This window comes from Tachyglossus aculeatus, chromosome 2, assembly GCF_015852505.1.
Source record: "Tachyglossus aculeatus isolate mTacAcu1 chromosome 2, mTacAcu1.pri, whole genome shotgun sequence".
In the NCBI taxonomy this organism is placed as follows: Eukaryota; Metazoa; Chordata; class Mammalia; order Monotremata; family Tachyglossidae; genus Tachyglossus; species Tachyglossus aculeatus.
Window position 1 is genome coordinate 156,506,308 of NC_052067.1, and position 16,632 is coordinate 156,522,939.

Genomic DNA, 16,632 nt, shown 5'->3' on the forward strand with positions numbered 1-16,632 from the left:
ATCCCTGCCACCTCTAGACTGTAAGCTTTATGTGTTATTAACTCTACTGTATTGTGTTCTCCCAAGTGCTTAGAATGGTGCTCTGTACCTAGTAAATGCTAATTGCTCTATAATAATAACAATAATGGCATTTATTAAGCGCTTACTACGTACAAAGCACTGTTCTAAGTGCTGGGGAGGTTACAAAGTGATCAGGCTGTCCCACGGGGGGCTCACAGTCTTAAGTCCCATTTTTACAGATGAAGTAACTGAGGCATAGAGAAGTTAAGTGACTTGCCCAAAGTCACACAGCTGACAAGTGGTGGAGTGGGGATTTGTACCCATGACCTCTGACTCCAAAGCCTGTGTTCTTTCCACTGAGCCACGTTGCTTCTCTATAAATACCACTGATCGATTGAAAGGGCCCCATCACTTGGAACATTTGTTCCAAGATCGATCCGTCAATCTCTGTACTAAGCGCTTGGGAAAGCACAATACAATAGAGTTGGTAGACATGTTCCCTGGCCACAAGATCTCTCTTTGGATACAAACTGAACTCCAACCCTTTCAGGTTGACTTCTAACACTGCAGCTTTCCCCCTAACTCTTACACTGTCAGCCTGTATAGGATACAGACTGCATCTCGTGAGATTCCCCTATATTTACCCCAGTACTTAGTACAGTGCCTGGCACAGAGTAAATCATCATCATCATCATCATCATCAATCGTATTTATTGAGTGCTTACTGTGTGCAGAGCACTGTACTAAGCGCTTGGGAAGTACAAGTTGGCAACATATAGAGACAGTCCCTACCCAACAGTGGGCTCACAGTCTAAAAGGGGAAGACAGAGAACAAAACCAAATATACTAACAAAATAAATAGAATAGATATGTACAAGTAAAATAAATAAATGAATAGAGTAACAAATATGTACAAACATATATACATATATACAAACATATAAATACTTAATGAAACACCACCCAGACTGTAAGCTCATTGTGGGCAGGGAATGTCTGTTTATTGTGTAGTATCATACTCCCCCAAGCACTTAGTACAGCCAGTACTCTGCACACAGTAAGCGCTCAATAAATGTGATTGAATGAATTGACCTCCCTTGCTCCCCTATCTTGCTGTCAGTCTCTAACCAGTAACCTGCAATCCTGGATCACCTGCATACTCCACTTCCTCTGCTCCTGGGCCTGAACTGTGGAGAGCTGTTGGAGAAAATCCAGATATCTCTCTCTGACCTTGTCCACCTTAAATTCATTCTTACTTGCTTCAATTTGGCCCTCTCCATGCCCGACAACAATACCTCTCCTTCCTAATTCACTTCCATTCCCACTGTCCCACCAGCTGTTCCAGACAATAAACTCCCTTCTTATACCTCCTTTCTGTCTGTCCCCACCGACCACCATCTCTTTCCCCTAATGACATGGTTAACCCCCGCTTTTTCCTCTCCTCTTCCCCACCCCCCCCACCCTACCTCCTTCCCCTCCCCACTGCACCTGTACATATGTTTGTACAGATTTATTACTCTATTTTACTTGTGCATATTTACTATTCTATTTATTGTGTTAATGATGTGCATCTAGAAGCAGCATGGCTCAGTGGAAAGAGCCAGGGCTTTGGAGTCAGAGGTCATGGGTTCAAATCCCAGTTCCACCACTTGTCAGCTCTGTGACTTTGGGCAAGTCACTTAACTTCTCTGTGCCTCAGATACCTCATCTGTAAAATGGGGAATAAAACTGTGAGCCCCCCGTGGGACAACCTGATCACCCTGTAACCTCCCCAGCACTTAGAACAGTGCTTTGCACATAGTAAGTGCTTAACAAATATTATTATTATTATCTAGGCTTTATTTTCATTCTGATGACTTGACACCTGTCCACATGTTTTATCTTGTTGTCTGTCTCCCCCTTCTAGACTGTGAGCCCGTTGTTGGGTAGGGACCACCTCTATATGTTGCCAACTTGTACTTCCCAAGTGCTTAGTACAGTGCTCTGCAAACAGTAAGCACTTAATAAATTCGATTGAATGAATGAATCAACAAAATTGAAACCATCAAGCGTGATCTCCTTCCTCCTTCCCCTTCCTCTCCCCCTCCCCATCCCCTTACCTTGCCTCCTTCCCCTCCCCACAACACTTGTATATATGCTTGTACAGATTTATTACTCTACTTATTTTACTTGTACATATTTACTATTCTATTTATTTTATTTTGTTTATGTTTTGTTGTCTGTCTCCCCCTTCTAGACTGTGAGCCCACTGTTGGGTAGGGACCGTCTCTATATGTTGCCAACTTGTACTTCCCAAGCACTTAGTAAAGTGCTCTGCACACAGTGAGCGCTCAATAAATATGAATGAATGAATGAATGAATGAATTATCTCCCTAAGATCTCCCTTGCTCCTCTCCAATTCCCCCTCCTCCTCCACCCTCTTCACTGTCCCTATGGTCCCCGTAGTAACTCCAGAAGAAATCTCTCGCCTCCTCTCTAAATCTACCGAATCCACCTTTTTTTAATGTCCTCGCCCCCTCCCTCCCTTCCCCCCTTGACGGCCATCTTCAACTGTTCTCTTCTAAAAACTTCTTCCCCGCTGCTTTCAAACCCTGCTTATGTAGCCCCATCCTAAAAAAAAAAAAAAACCTTTCTTGATCCCATGGCTCCCTCCAGCTATCGGTCCATCTCCCTCCTACCACTGCTTTCCAAACTTCTTGAGAGCTGTTTACACCTGTTGTCTCCACTTCCTCTCCTCCAATTCTCTTCTAGATCCCCTCCAAGCTGGCTTCTGCCCCTTCACTCCACAGAAACAACCCTCTCTAGGGTAACTAATGACCTTCTTCTCCCCAAATCTGACAGCCTTTACTCCATCCTAATCCTCCTAGACCTCTCAGCTGCCTCTGACACTGTAGACCACCCCCTTCCCCTTGAAATGTAAATCAACCTTGGACTTGCTGATGCTGTCTTCTCCTGTTCCTTTTTTTTATGCTATCTGTTAAGTGCTTATTATGTGCCCTGCATGTGCCATGTTTCTCTTCCTATCTCTCCAACAGCTCCTTCTCAGTCTCTTTTGCTGGCTCCTCCACTGCCTCCCAGCCTCTGACAGTAGGAGTCCCTCAAGGCTCAGTTCCAGGCCCCCTTCTATTCTCCTTCTACCCCCACTCCCTTGGAGAACTCATTTGTTAACGTGGCTTCAATTACCATCTCCATGCAGATGACTCCCAAATCTACTTTTATTCAATCTTATTTATTGAGCACTTACTGTGTGCAGAGCACTGTACTAAGCGCTTGGGAAGTACAAATTGGCAACATATGACCTCTCTCCTTCCCTGCAATCTTGCATTTCCTCCTGCCTTCAAGACATATCTACTTGGATGTCCCACCTACACCGCAAATTAAACAAGTCCGAAACAAGAACTCTTTACCATCCCACCCAAACTCTGTCCTCCTGCTTTCTCATCACTGTAGAAAACACCATTAACCTCCCTACCTCACAAGTCTGTAACCTTGGTGTTGTCATCGACTCATCTCTCTCATTCCACCCAAATATTCCATCTGTCACCAAATCTTGTAGCGTATGCCTTCATTACATCGCTAACATCCACCCTTCCCTCTACATGAAAACTGCAACCTTTCTGATACAAGCACTTACCCTATACTGGATCAGCCTGCTTGCTGACCTCCCTGCCTCCTGTCTCTCCCCACTCCAATCCATACTTTAATCTATTGCACAAATCATTTATCAACAAAAACATTCAGTTCATGTTTCCCCCGGAACCTCCAATGGCTACCCATTCATTCATTCAATCATATTAAGCACTTAGTACAGTGCCCTGTACACAGTAAGCCCTGAATAAATACAATTTACTGAGAGCTTACTTTGTGCAAAGCACTGTACTAAGTGCTTAGGAAAGTATGATACAATAATAAACAATGACATTTCCTGCCCAAATAATGAGCTCAAAGTCTAGAGTCGGGGAGAGAGACATCAATACAAATAAATAAAATTACATCTAGAGAGCAATTAGGGCAATGCAGAAGGGAATGGGAGATTAGGAAAAAAGTGGGACTTAGTCTGGAAAGGCCTCAGAGGAGATGTGCCTTGCATCAAACTAACTCCTACCCCACCCTACCCCCCAGGAGCATGGCTTAATGGCAAGAGCATGGTCTTGGGAATAAGAGGTTGTGGGTTCTAATCTCGGCTCCGCCATTTGTCAGCTGTGTGACTTTGGGCAAGTCACTTTGCTTCTTTTCATCAATCGTATTTATTGAGCGCTTACTGTGTGCAGAGCACTGTACTAAGCGCTTCTTTTGTGTCTGTTACCTCAACTGTAAAATGGGGATTAAGACTGTGAGCCCCACATGGGGCAACCTGATTACCTTGTATCTACCCAGCACTTAGAACAGTGCTCGGCACATAGTAATTGCTAAACAAATACCATCATCATCATCATCCTACTGCAGCCCAGCCCACATACTCAGCTCCTCTAATGCCAATTTACTCACTGTGCTCCGATTTTGTCTCTCTTGCCACCAACCCTTTTCCCACATCCTCCCTCTAGCCTGGATCTCCCTCCCCTTCCATATACGCCAGACCACTACTCTCTCGCCCTTCTAAGCATTACTAAGGTCACATTTCCTCCAAGAGGCCTTCCCTGCTAAGCCCTCTTTTCCCCAGCTGACTCTCCCTTTTGCATCGTCTATGCAATTCAATCACTGACCTTTGGACACTCAATATCCACCCCACCCCCAACCTCACAGCACTTAATGATAATGATAATAATAATAATAATAATAATAATAATAATAATGGCATTTGTTAAGTGCTTACTATGTGCCAAGCACTGTTCTAAGCGCTGGGATAGATATACGGTCATCAGGTTGTCCCACGTGGGGCCTCACAGTCTTCATTCCCATTTTACAGATGAGGGAACTGAGGCACAGAAAAGTCAAGTGATTTGCCCAAAGTCATGCAGCTGATCGGTGGCAGAGCCAGGATTCAAACCCATGACCTCTGACTCCCAAGCCCAGGTTCTCTTACGGACATAGCTTTAAATTATATGTTACTTAATGTCTGCCTCCTCCTCTAGTCTCTAAGCTCATTATCAGCAGGGAATGTGTCTGCTAGTTCTGTTGTAGTGTACTCTCCAAAGCACTTAGTACAGTGCTCTGCACATAGTAAGTGTTCAATAAATGTAATCGCTTGTTTGAACACTATAGTAACATTTCCTTAACTATTATTATTGCTACCACTCATACAACTGCTATTATTGTACAGTTGTCCTTCCTATTAGAATAAGATGCCACTGACAATGAAATTCATTCATTTCTGAGTGCTTGGATGGCTGAAAAGGTCACTGGGAGATCAGAGTCCCAGCCACACTGTCCACATAAAACCTCTATCCCTGATTGTATGGTCATGTCTACTGCTTGCAGTGCCTGGTGCTCTTTTCTCTTCTGCTTTCTTGCCTCCCAAAACTTTTGCTCGAGGAGACCCACTCCTTTCTCAATGTCTGGGCACCACGCTGGTCTGTCCTTGGCGGTTGACTGCCAGTTAATCAGCTGGGATGGAGCATTTTCTAATAATAATAATAATAATGGCATTTATTAAGCGCTTACTATGTGCAAAGCACTCTTCTAAGCGCTGGGGAGGTTACAAGGTGATCAGGCTGTCCCACGGGGGGCTCACAATCTTAATCCCCATTTTACAGATGAGGTAACTGAAGCCCAAAGAAGTCAAGTGACCTGCCCAAAGTCACACAGCGGACAATTGGCGGAGTTGGGATTTGAACCCACGACCTCGGACTCCAAAGCCTGGGCTCTTTCCACTGAGCCACAGATGAGCTTCAGAGCCAGGACTAGAACCCAGATCCTTCTAACCCCCGGGGCCCGGGCTCTATCCCCCAGGCCCCTCCCCTTCTCATAGTACAGTGCCTGCCACACAGTAAGCACTTATTATGAGAAGTGGTAGGGCCCAGAGCCAAGAGCCCAGGCTGGGAGCCCGAGGTCATGGGTTCCAATCCTGGCTCTGGCGCTCGTCCGCTGGGTGACCCTAGGCAAGTCACTTCTCTGGGCCTCAGTGACCTCATCTGGAAAGTGGGGATGAAGACTGTGAGCCCCACGAGGGACAATCTGATCACCCTGCATCCACTCTGGCGCCTAGAGTCTTTGTTTCCCCTTGCCTTTAAAATGCTTCCTCTGCTCTCCTTACTTCCAGCTTCCCAATTTATCCATCCAGCAGCTTGTCTGGGCCTCCTGCTGCCGCTCATCCTCCTCGTAGCTGTGTTGAGGGGAGCCTAACTGTTAAGCTAGGAGGTGGTTTCTATTCCAGAACTTTCCTTTTTCATTTTCTTGGTACTGGGCACGGCCCATAAATCCCACTGATGGAACTGATCAAGAAGCCGGATGTAGTGCTGTGTGGGAACCAGGTCTCCCAGCCGGAGAGAACGGTGGACAACACTACAGTGCTATAAATCTTCAGTTTGGTCTGGAGCCTTACCATACTGCTGCCACCTTCTGTTCCAGTTTCCCCAAGAAATCATTTATTCTTATTCTTATTTCTTCCTTTTATCTAAATTTTAATCTCTATTATATGTTTTACTGCTCTCCCCTGATGCAACTTAAAAATATCGGTCAGTCAGTCGTATTTACAGAGCACTTACTGTGCTCAGAGCACTCTACTAAGCACTTGGGAGAGTACAATAGAACAATAAACAGATATAGTCCCTGCCCATAGTGAGCTTATAGTCTAGAAGGGGAGACAGATGTTAATATAAATAAATTACAGATCTGTACATAAGTGCTGTGGAGCTGGGAGAGGGGATGAATAAAGAGAGCAAGTCAGGGAAGAAGAGAACAGATGTGGTTGATGCTCAGATGACTGTGCAGATATCTTAGGGAAAGCAAAAATCAAAGAGCTGAAATTTGCTCATGTAGTGAACTGGGAGCTCAGTGATAAATATTTAAATATGTTACAGAGTAGAAGCCTCAATCACCAATAATGAAAACCTTAAAATAAAAGAAATGCATACAAGTTCTAAGTATTTTAATGGACATTTCATTATATTTTTTTTTCCCTTGGTTTGCTATGTGACTCTGGCCAATGGAAAAGCGATGCCCAGCTAAGGCGAAGGTTTCTCGTTTCCTTGGGGGAGGCTGAAAATTCTAATAGACAAAGCAAATCCCAAAGCATCTGAACCAGTTGTCAATAGTCTGGAATCCTTGCATTGACTCTGGGCATGGTGATCACACAGAATAAATGCAACAATTAATAATAATAATAATAATAATAATAATAATAATGTTGGTATTTGTTAAGCACTTACTATGTGCCAAGCACTGTTCTAAGTGCTGGGGGGATACAAGGTAATCAAGGTTGTCCCACGTGGGGCTCACAGTCTTAATCCTCATTTTACGGATGAGGGAACTGAGGCCCAGAGAAGTGAAGTGACTTGCCCAAAGTCACACAGCTGACAAGGGGTGGAGCCAGGATTAGAACCCATGACCTCTGACTCCCAAGCCCATGCTCTTTCCACTGAGCCACACTGCTTCTCTGAACCAAGTCAAGGCGAAGTGCCAAAGACACAGCTGCTCTTTCTAGGTAAAGATTTAGCTTCCAGGTCTTAAATGTCAAGGTTCACTGGGGGAGATGTGATAGAATCCCAAACCCCATCGGGTTTGGTAGCTCCACGGCAATGCCTCTAAGGATGTGGGAAGGATCCTGGAAATACTAGGTTACCTCCAATTGAGTAATTATTACTGGCCAAGAGTATATTGATACCCCGAAACAAGGAGGGCAGAGGAAACATTCGAAGGATCCCCTAAAACAAAGTCTCAGTGCTGCAACCCCGATGCAAATTGAAAGTCATTTGCTGTAGATACTAATTCTACTAGGAGTAGAGATAGTATTTAGTAATGTCTTCCTGCATGCAAAGCCCTGTAATAAGCACTGGGAAAGACTACACAGCTGAAAGTAGACGTGGTCCCTGGACCTTGAGGGACTCACGATCTAAGCAGGAAGAAGGGACTGATAACAGATGTATAAGTTGAGATGAATGGCCTACAGCTATCCAGAAAGGAGAGGCTGTCTGGGCAGAAGTTTTGTACTAATGGAGGACAAGATGGCAAAAGCTTAGTACTGCTTATACAGTGTTCTGCCCATGGTAATCGTCCAGTAAATACAAATGATTGATTGGTTGATTGAAATGTAAAAATAGCACCAGGCCCTGCAAACATCAAACAAAAAGAACACAATAAAGGACAACATTTTGGTGCGCATGTCAGGTCGGCACTGGAGATTCCACATTGGTTGTTTCAGCCACACCTGTGCTCACCCCAAGTAATGGGGAATGTTTCATGTGAACTATACACATATATGTAATTGTGCTATTTGCTAAGTACTTACTATGTGCCAAGAACTAGACTAAGTGCTGGGTCAGATATAAGGAAATCAGGTCCCACAGGGAACTCACAGTCTAAGTAGGAGGGAGAACAGGTATTGGATCTGCATCATGCAGATGAGGGCACTGTGGCATGGAGAAGTTAAGTGACTTGTCCAAGATCACACAGCAGAAAAGTGGCAGAGCTGGGATTAAAACACAGGTCCTCTTATTCCCAGGCCCATGCTTTTTTCCCACTAGATAATAATAATAATAATAATAGCATTTATTAAGCACTTGCTATGTGCAAAGCACTGTTCTAAGCGCTGGGGAGGTTACAGTGATGATGATAATGGCATTTATTAAGCGCTTACTATGTGCAAAGCACTGTTCTAAGCCCCGGGGAGGTTACAAGGCGATCAGGTTATCCCACGGGGGGCTCACAGTCAACCCCCATTCTACAGATGAAGGAACTGAGGCCCAGAGAAGTGACTTGCCCAAGGTCACACAGCAGGCAATTGGCGGAGCCAGGATTTGAACCCGTGACCTCTGACTCCAAAGCCCGGGCTCTTTCCACTGAGCCACGCCTAGAGAGTGACCGGCACATGGTATTTATTTTTATTTATGATGGTACTTGTTAAGCGCTTACTATGTGCAAAGCACTGTTCTAAGCGCTGGGGGGATACAAGGTGATCAGGTTGCCCCACGTGGGCTCACCATCTTAATCCCCATTTTCCAGATGAGGGAACTGAGGCCCAGAGAAGTGAAGTGACTTGCCCAAAGCCACAAAGCTGACAAGTGGCGGAGCCGGAATTTGAACCCATGTCCTCTGACTCCAAAGCCCAGGCTCTTTCCACTAAGCCACGCTGCTTAACAAATACAAATGCTTAACAAATTCGGTGACTAACAAATGCCATCATCATTATTATTATCGCCCCTGGGTCCCGGAGCCCTTCTACTAGATGACACTGCTTCCCTCATTGTAGTCTCATTGTATTACACTCTAATAGGCTCTCTCTCTTTCTCACTCTCTTTCTTTCTCTCTTTCTCTTTCTTTCTCTCTCTTTCTCTTTCTCTCCAGGCCAAAAACCTTCCTGGCCTTCACCACAACCAGAGGAGAAAACTAAACTGTTGATGAGATAAATGGTCCGATGAGGTGGAAGCTGATTGTCATTAAGCTAGCCATCGTGCAGTGACATCTAAATAGATGATGTCAAAATGAGAAGTCCTATAAAAATTTTAATTTTGCTCTTCATGTTTTAGTACTCTGAGATAGCGTGACAAGGACTTTGTATTTCAAATGGATCATTTTTGTCTCCCCACGGTTCTGCACAAACAACAAGTTCCTGAAGACCCACTTTTGTTATGTTTCACGTCAAAACCTCACTCTATTCTACCATTTACTCCCTAGCTCCCTCCTAACCTAGTGGGGGCTAGCACACTGCAGTGCGAGCTGCTTTAAAGCAAAAGCTATATACCTCTTAAAGGCTTTCAGAGACACCAGGGAGAAGGCGTTGCTTAAATGCAAAATATTATTATTAATAGTAAGGATTTGATTTCATGTACTCATGGAAAAGGAATGTGCCTAGAAAAGGATTCCAGCACGCAAACTGCATGGAAAGTCACTCACAATTACTACTTAACATTTGCAGTGGGCCAACAGGGTCTAAGCCGTGTGCAGAATGTGCGGAACAATGTCTCTCCAGTGGCTCGATCCTTTTTCCGCTGAAGTAAATGGGTAAACTAGACTTTAGAAAAGGAATTGAATTGACAACCGGGGAGTTAACATCTTCTGCTTATTCATATTGCATTGTCTTATTCTCCAAAACAAAAAAAAAATCCCTTTCTATATGAAGCTTAACGGCAGAAATGTCTCCAAAGGAAGGGAGTTGATTAGGGAACAACAGATGAGGAAGTAGCAGATGTTTAAAAATAGATGCATGCAAAGGATTCCAATTCTAAACGTGGAAAATTGAGCTGAGTTGAAATGTATTTTGGTGTTAATAGGACACGTTGGTTAGGCAGATCATGCAGTTTTCCCTGAGGCTCTGCTATTTTCATCTAAAATGACTAAATACCAAATCTGGGAAAAACTCTCTCACACCCAAGAAGGCTCTGTTCAGTAATAATGCAGCGGAGTAGAACAAAATGGTAGCAAAATGAGAAGCAGCATGGCCTAGTGGATAAAGCATGGGCCTGGGAACCTGGATTCTAATCCTGGCTCTGCCACTTGTCTGCTCTGTGAACTTGGGCAGGTCACTTAACTTCTCTGTGCCTCAGTTACCTCATCAGAAAAATGGGAATTAAGACTGTGAGTCCCACATGCGACATACTAATAATAGTATATATTAAGTGCTTACAATGTACCAAGCACTATTCTAAGTACAGGGATAGATACAAGGTTAATAGGTTGTCCCACGTGGGGCTCACAGTCTTAATCTCCATTTTATAGATGAGGTAACTGAGGCACAGAGAATGACTTGTCCAAAGTCACACAGCTGACAAGTGGCGGATCGGGATTAGAACCCACAACCTCCGACTCCCAAACCTGTGCCCTTTCCACTAAGCCATGCTGCAATGGCTTGGTAGGTCCAACCTGATTAGCTTGTATCTACCTTAGTGCTTACTACAGTCCCTGGCATGTAGTAAGCACTTAACAAATACCATAAAGAAAAAAAAATAAATGGAGACTTCAAAAGTCCCTTTTAAAGCATCGCTTCATTTTACAGCAACTGTATCAAGCCTTAATTTTTCGGCAGAAACATCAAAGCCCAAACCCATATTACTAAATCCATAACATCTGCCCCAAACTACTTCTCTGAGTTACAGTATGGGATTTTCTATATTGAAAAGTATCCATTACAATTACGAGACAATCCCAAAATGGATAAAATGAGAAAGAAATGACATTTTGGGGCTGAATCTCTTAATTTCACATTAAAATTGCCATTCTGTCCAATGCAACTTCACCTGTGTTTCCTCCACAAAATCTCTAGTTACTTACGGGGAAGAGGACGATGGGCACTGTTAGGGTGACAGCCACGAGCACAGCCAGACGGACCATGAGGAGCAGTGTATCAAAGGTGTACACTTTGATATAAGCATGAAGCAATTCATCTTCAACTTCTCCTATAAGAAAGCCAAGGCAGATGATGAGATTTCCTGTTACAAAATTTGCAATGGTCCAACCATTTCAAGCATTGTTTCAAAGTGTGATGGAATAAATGTGTTTTCAAAATGGTTTTGGATGCTTAATAATAATGATTGGGATATTTGTTAAGTGCTTACTATGTGCCAGACACTGTACTAAGTGCTGGGGTAGATACGAGGTAATTGGGTTGGACACAGTCCCTGTCCCACAGAGGGCTCACAGTCTTCATCCCCATTTTATAGATAAGGGAACTGAGGCACGGAGAAGTGAAGTGACTTGCCCAAGATCACACAGGAGACCAGTGGAAGAGTAGAGATTAGAAGCCAGGTCCTTCTGACCCCCAGGCCTGGGTTCTATCTGCTGAGATTATCCTGGGAAACTCAGGCCCGGGGATTTTAGTAAATGACAGCATCTTCTCTCGAAAGTAATGTGAATGTGCTATAATAAATATTATTGAACATTAGAATATCCCTAGCTTTAGAAATCCCTTTTAGTCGACATTCTAGTGAATGCCACTGCCAACCAGTCAATGCATGTGAAACCATAGGAGGTCTGTCATAGCAGCAAAAGATATCCAAAAACAGAAGAGAAATCAGTAGCAACCCTGAAATTCCCTAATATTCAGGCTTCGTGCCTTTGCTTCTCCTGGGTTGAAGAAATTCTTAATAGAAATGGAAGGATCTAGTGTCATTCTAGATTACGATTGTCTAGCACTCATAGGTTTTGGAGGTCTAAAATCGGAAGAGCATCTTAATATGGTTTAGGTTGTCAAAGGAGCTGAATTTATTTTATCAATTAGATTTAGTGGGGAGTGTGTATAAGTGTTCATATGAAAACACGCCAGCAATATGTTCTTCCTGAATGACTACATAGTGTGGGAGAGGAGCAAATTATATGGTGCAAAGAACATTGGACAGAAGACAGGAGAACAGAATTTGAACCCCATTTGTCTGCTGGGTGACTTGAGGCAAATCACTTTTCTCTACTACACAGTTTTCTCATATATAAAATGAGGATGTTCTCTCTCCTCTTTGGACCATGTATGACAGGAACTGTATTCATCCTGATTATCTTATACCTAGTCCAGCCCTTAGTTACAGTGCTTAGCACATAGTAAGTGCTTGACGAACACCACAGTTCTTCTTATTACCTCAAAACCACAGTATGATTGTTGGAGGGGAAGGGTTGGTAAAAATGTGAATAGAGTTGATAGAATTTTTGGAAAAAGACATACAAATAGGTCTTTTCTATTCAACTGAAAATTGGAAAGGAGGTATATGAATCGAGTGCATTTGTTCCATCCCTCAGTAGACCAGGCTTCTATGGGAATCATTAAAATCAAGGACACCCAGGCTGATTTAATAAGGACTTGGACAAAACATTTTGACAAACTGACTCACCATAGAAGGTCAGGTAGCCAAAGAGAGCAGCAAGTAGATACATGATAAGCATTCCAGTAATGGAGAGATTGGAAACAGCCTGCATCTTCCTTCGGGAGCGACTGAAAGGGAAGAGAACAGCATTCTTAGTTTCTGGAATCCAAGGAAGACGTTCTTATTCCACCTATGAGAAAGCTAAATACAATAACATGTAGGTCTCTTTATTTTTTGGAATGATATTTGTTAAGCACTTATTATGTGCCAGGCATTGTTCTAAGTGCTGGGGTAGATACAACCTAATCAGGTTGGACACAGTACCTGTCCCAAATGGGGCTCATAGCATTATTCCCCATGTTACAGTGGAGGTAACTGAGGCACAGAGAAGCTAAGTGAGTTGCCCAAAGTGACACAGCAGACAAATGCCAGCGTTGAGATTAGAATGCAGGTCCTTTCTACTCCCAGGCCCATGCTCAATCCATTAGGCCACGCTGCTTCTCTTAAAAGCATTTTGCTGTTTACAGTACATTTGTAGCTGATGAATAATGCTGGTTTACGTGGTAGATTCAAGAAGGACACGGCCCTCTTAGGGTTGTACCTGGAGAGTTTCCAGTGCTCTACCAGTCTCGATTAAGGGAGGGAGTGTCAAGTGTCAAGCAGAGGCATACCCATTCCATTCCTAGCTTGATCAGTGGCTAGCGAGTGGAAAGCAATCTGCTACAAGTCAAGACTCCCCTGGGCTAGGCAGCAGTGGCACGGGAGAGAGTCGAGGGTGGAGACTTGAATTTACTGAGTGGAAGGAGGCAATGGTAAGCCACTTGCAGATTTTGACCAAGAACACTCTATGGATCCCCTACCAGAACAATTGCAGGTGAGAGATATGTCCATGGTGTCACTATGGGTAAGAGATGACTAGACAGCATAAGACAAGACAAGACGGCCGTAGAAGGAGAGTTTTGAGTCTTTATGCTTGAACTCTACTTTGGTCTTGGAAATGATCATTCCTCTGCCCACTGAACTATGTGGCATGCATAGGAAAACACGATGCTTTCATTCAACTATTGCCAGTGTTCTTTCAAGGAAAGGACAGAATAGTTAAAGAAAAATGTTGTGGGCCAGAAAATCTTTTATGTTGACATACTGAATACTTCAACAAAGTTGAACTGAAATGCAATATAAGGAAATTTTTGCATTAAGTAAATAATAGCGATAATAAATAATAATAACAATAGTGGGTAGGCAACCACTGGAGATTTTTAAGGAGGAGGGTGACATGTGCTGATATTTTTGTAGAAAGATGACCTGGGCAGTGGAGTGAAGTATGGACTAGAGTGGGGAGAGACAGGAGGTTGAGAGGTCAGCAAAGAGGCTGATGCAGTAATCTAGGTGGGATAGGATAAGTGATTGTATTAACATGCTAGCTGTTTGGATGGAGAGGAAAGGGCAGACTTTAGTGATGTTAAGGTGGGTACGAAAGGATTTGGTTACGGATTGAATATGTAGGTTGAATGAGAGAGAGGAGTCAAGGATAACATCAAGGTTTCATAACTGAGACGGGAAGAATGGTGGTACTGTCTACAGTGGTGGGAAAGTCAGAGAGAGGACAGGGTTTGGGTGGGAAGATAAGGAGCTGTTTTGGACATGTTAAGTTTGAGGTGATGGGAGGACATCCAAGTAAAGATGTCTCAAACGCAGTAGGAGATGTGAGCCTGGAGAGAGGGAGAGATGTAGATTTGGGTGTCATCTGCATAGAGACGGTAGTTGAAGCTGTGAGAGCTAATGAGTTCTCCAAGGCAGTGAGTGCAGATGGAGAATAGAAGGGGATCAAGAACCAAACCTTGAGGGACCCCTTCCTCCCCCACCCCACCAGTTAAGGGGTGGAAGGCAGAGGAGGAGCCCACAAAAGACTGAGAATGAAAAGCAGCGTGGCTTAGTGAAAAGACCATGGGATTGGGATTCAGAGGTCATGGGTTCTAATCCTTGCTCTGCCACTTAGCTGTATGACTTTGGGCAAGTCATTTAACTTCTTTGTGCCTCAGATACCTCATTTGTAAAACGGGGATTTAGACTGTGAGCCCCACGTGGGACAATATGATAACCTCGTATCTATCCCAGTGTTTAGAACAGTGCTTGGCACATAGTAAGCACTTAACAAATACCATTATTATTGTTATTGTTACTATTATTATTATAAGAGGAGAACCAGGAGAGGACAGAGTCAGTAAAGCCAAGGTTGGATAACATTTCCTGGAGAAGCGGGTGGTCCACTATGTTGAAAGCAGCTGAGAGGTCGAGGAGGATTAGGATGGATTTGGCAAGGAGGAGATCACTGGTGACCTTTGAGAGGGTGGTGTCTGTGGAGTGAAGGGGACCAAAGCCAGCTTGAAGCAGGTCCAGGAGAGAGTTGGAGGAGAGGAATTTGAGACAGTGGGAGTTTGGAGAGGAAAGGTAGGAGGTAGGTGGGGAGATGACTAGAGGGAGCCATGGGGGCAAGGGAGGGTTCTTTTTTAGGATGGGGAGCACATGGGCATGTTTGAAGGCAGTGGGGAAGAAGCCATTGGAGAGTAAATGGTTGAAGATGGCTGTTAGGAAGGAGGAGGTGGGAGTTTCGATAAGGTGTGAAGGAACGGGGTCTGATGCACATGTGGAGGGGGTGGCATTTGAGAGGAGGCAGGAGATCTCCTCTAGAGATACTCCTGGGAAGGATGGGAGAGTTGAAGAGGAGGACGAGAGTGAATGAATGATTCATTCATTCAATCAATCGTATTTATTGAGTGCTTACTGTGTGCAGAGCACTCTACTAAGCACTTGGGAAGTACATGTTGGCAACATATAGAGATGGTCCCTACCAAACAACGGGCTCACAGTCTAGAAGGGGGATTTGAAGAGGGAGTAGGAAGAAGGTGGGACTGAGGAGGGGCAGGGGCAATTTTAGTGAGCTCACACATGATGGTATTAATTTTCTTAATAAAGTAGATGGCCAAGTCAATCAATCAATCAATCAATCGTATTTATTGAGCGCTTACTGTGTGCAGAGCACTGTACTAAGTTCTTGGGAAGTACAAGTTGGCAACGTATAGAGACAGTCCCTACCCAACAGTGGGCTCACAGTCTAAAAGTCATTGGGAGCAAGGGATGGGAGGGGGTGGCAGGACAGGGGGCCTGAGGAGGGTGTTAATATCTGGAACAGCTGACAAGGGTGATGGGCATAGGTGTCAATAGAGGAAGAGAAATAGTTTTTGCCAGGCAGAGAGGTCAAAGTTAGAGCATGCAAGAACAAACTTGAAGTGGACAGAATCAGCCTGATATTTAGATTTCCGCCAGCAGCGTTCTGCGGCTCGAAGGAAACGGACTGTGCAGGTGACCCAAGGCTGTGGGTTAGTGGTACGAGATTGATGAAGGGATAGGGTAACAAGTGAGTTGAGTTCAGTAAATAGGGTGGTGTTGAGGAGTCTATTTGGTCATAAAAAGCGGGTAGATTGGGTATGGAGGCTAAGTGGGGTGTGATGAGTTGAGAAAGTTGGATGGGGTTCAGAGGTCTGAATTCCTGAGATTGGAGGAGATCAAATAGCACAGATTTATGGGGAGGAGGAGTGTGGGAGAGGAGGCAAATGAGAAGGCTGTGGTCAGAGAAAGGGATTTCAGAGTTGGTGAGAGTAGAGATTGTACAGTGTACTTATTATGACCAAAGCAATATATTAAGCACAAGGGCAGATACAATACAAGCATGCTTCTCATGTACACG

At 44.1% G+C, this 16,632-nt stretch overlaps 1 protein-coding gene and 1 pseudogene across 3 annotated transcripts in view; one reads left to right on the top strand and one right to left on the bottom strand.

The window, feature by feature from the left end:
• Window positions 1–16,632, bottom strand: part of SLC38A4 (solute carrier family 38 member 4) — a 209,610-nt gene that overhangs the window by 12,282 nt on the left and 180,696 nt on the right. For all 3 annotated transcript variants that reach the window (XM_038740866.1, XM_038740868.1, XM_038740867.1), the window contains exons 12-13: window positions 12,912–13,012; window positions 11,365–11,489 (exon numbers count right to left, since the gene is read on the bottom strand). In XM_038740866.1, coding sequence (XP_038596794.1) covers window positions 11,365–11,489; window positions 12,912–13,012 — 226 coding nt within the window. The remainder of the gene's footprint in view (window positions 1–11,364; window positions 11,490–12,911; window positions 13,013–16,632) is intronic.
• On the top strand, window positions 13,468–13,612 carry LOC119924833 (annotated as a pseudogene).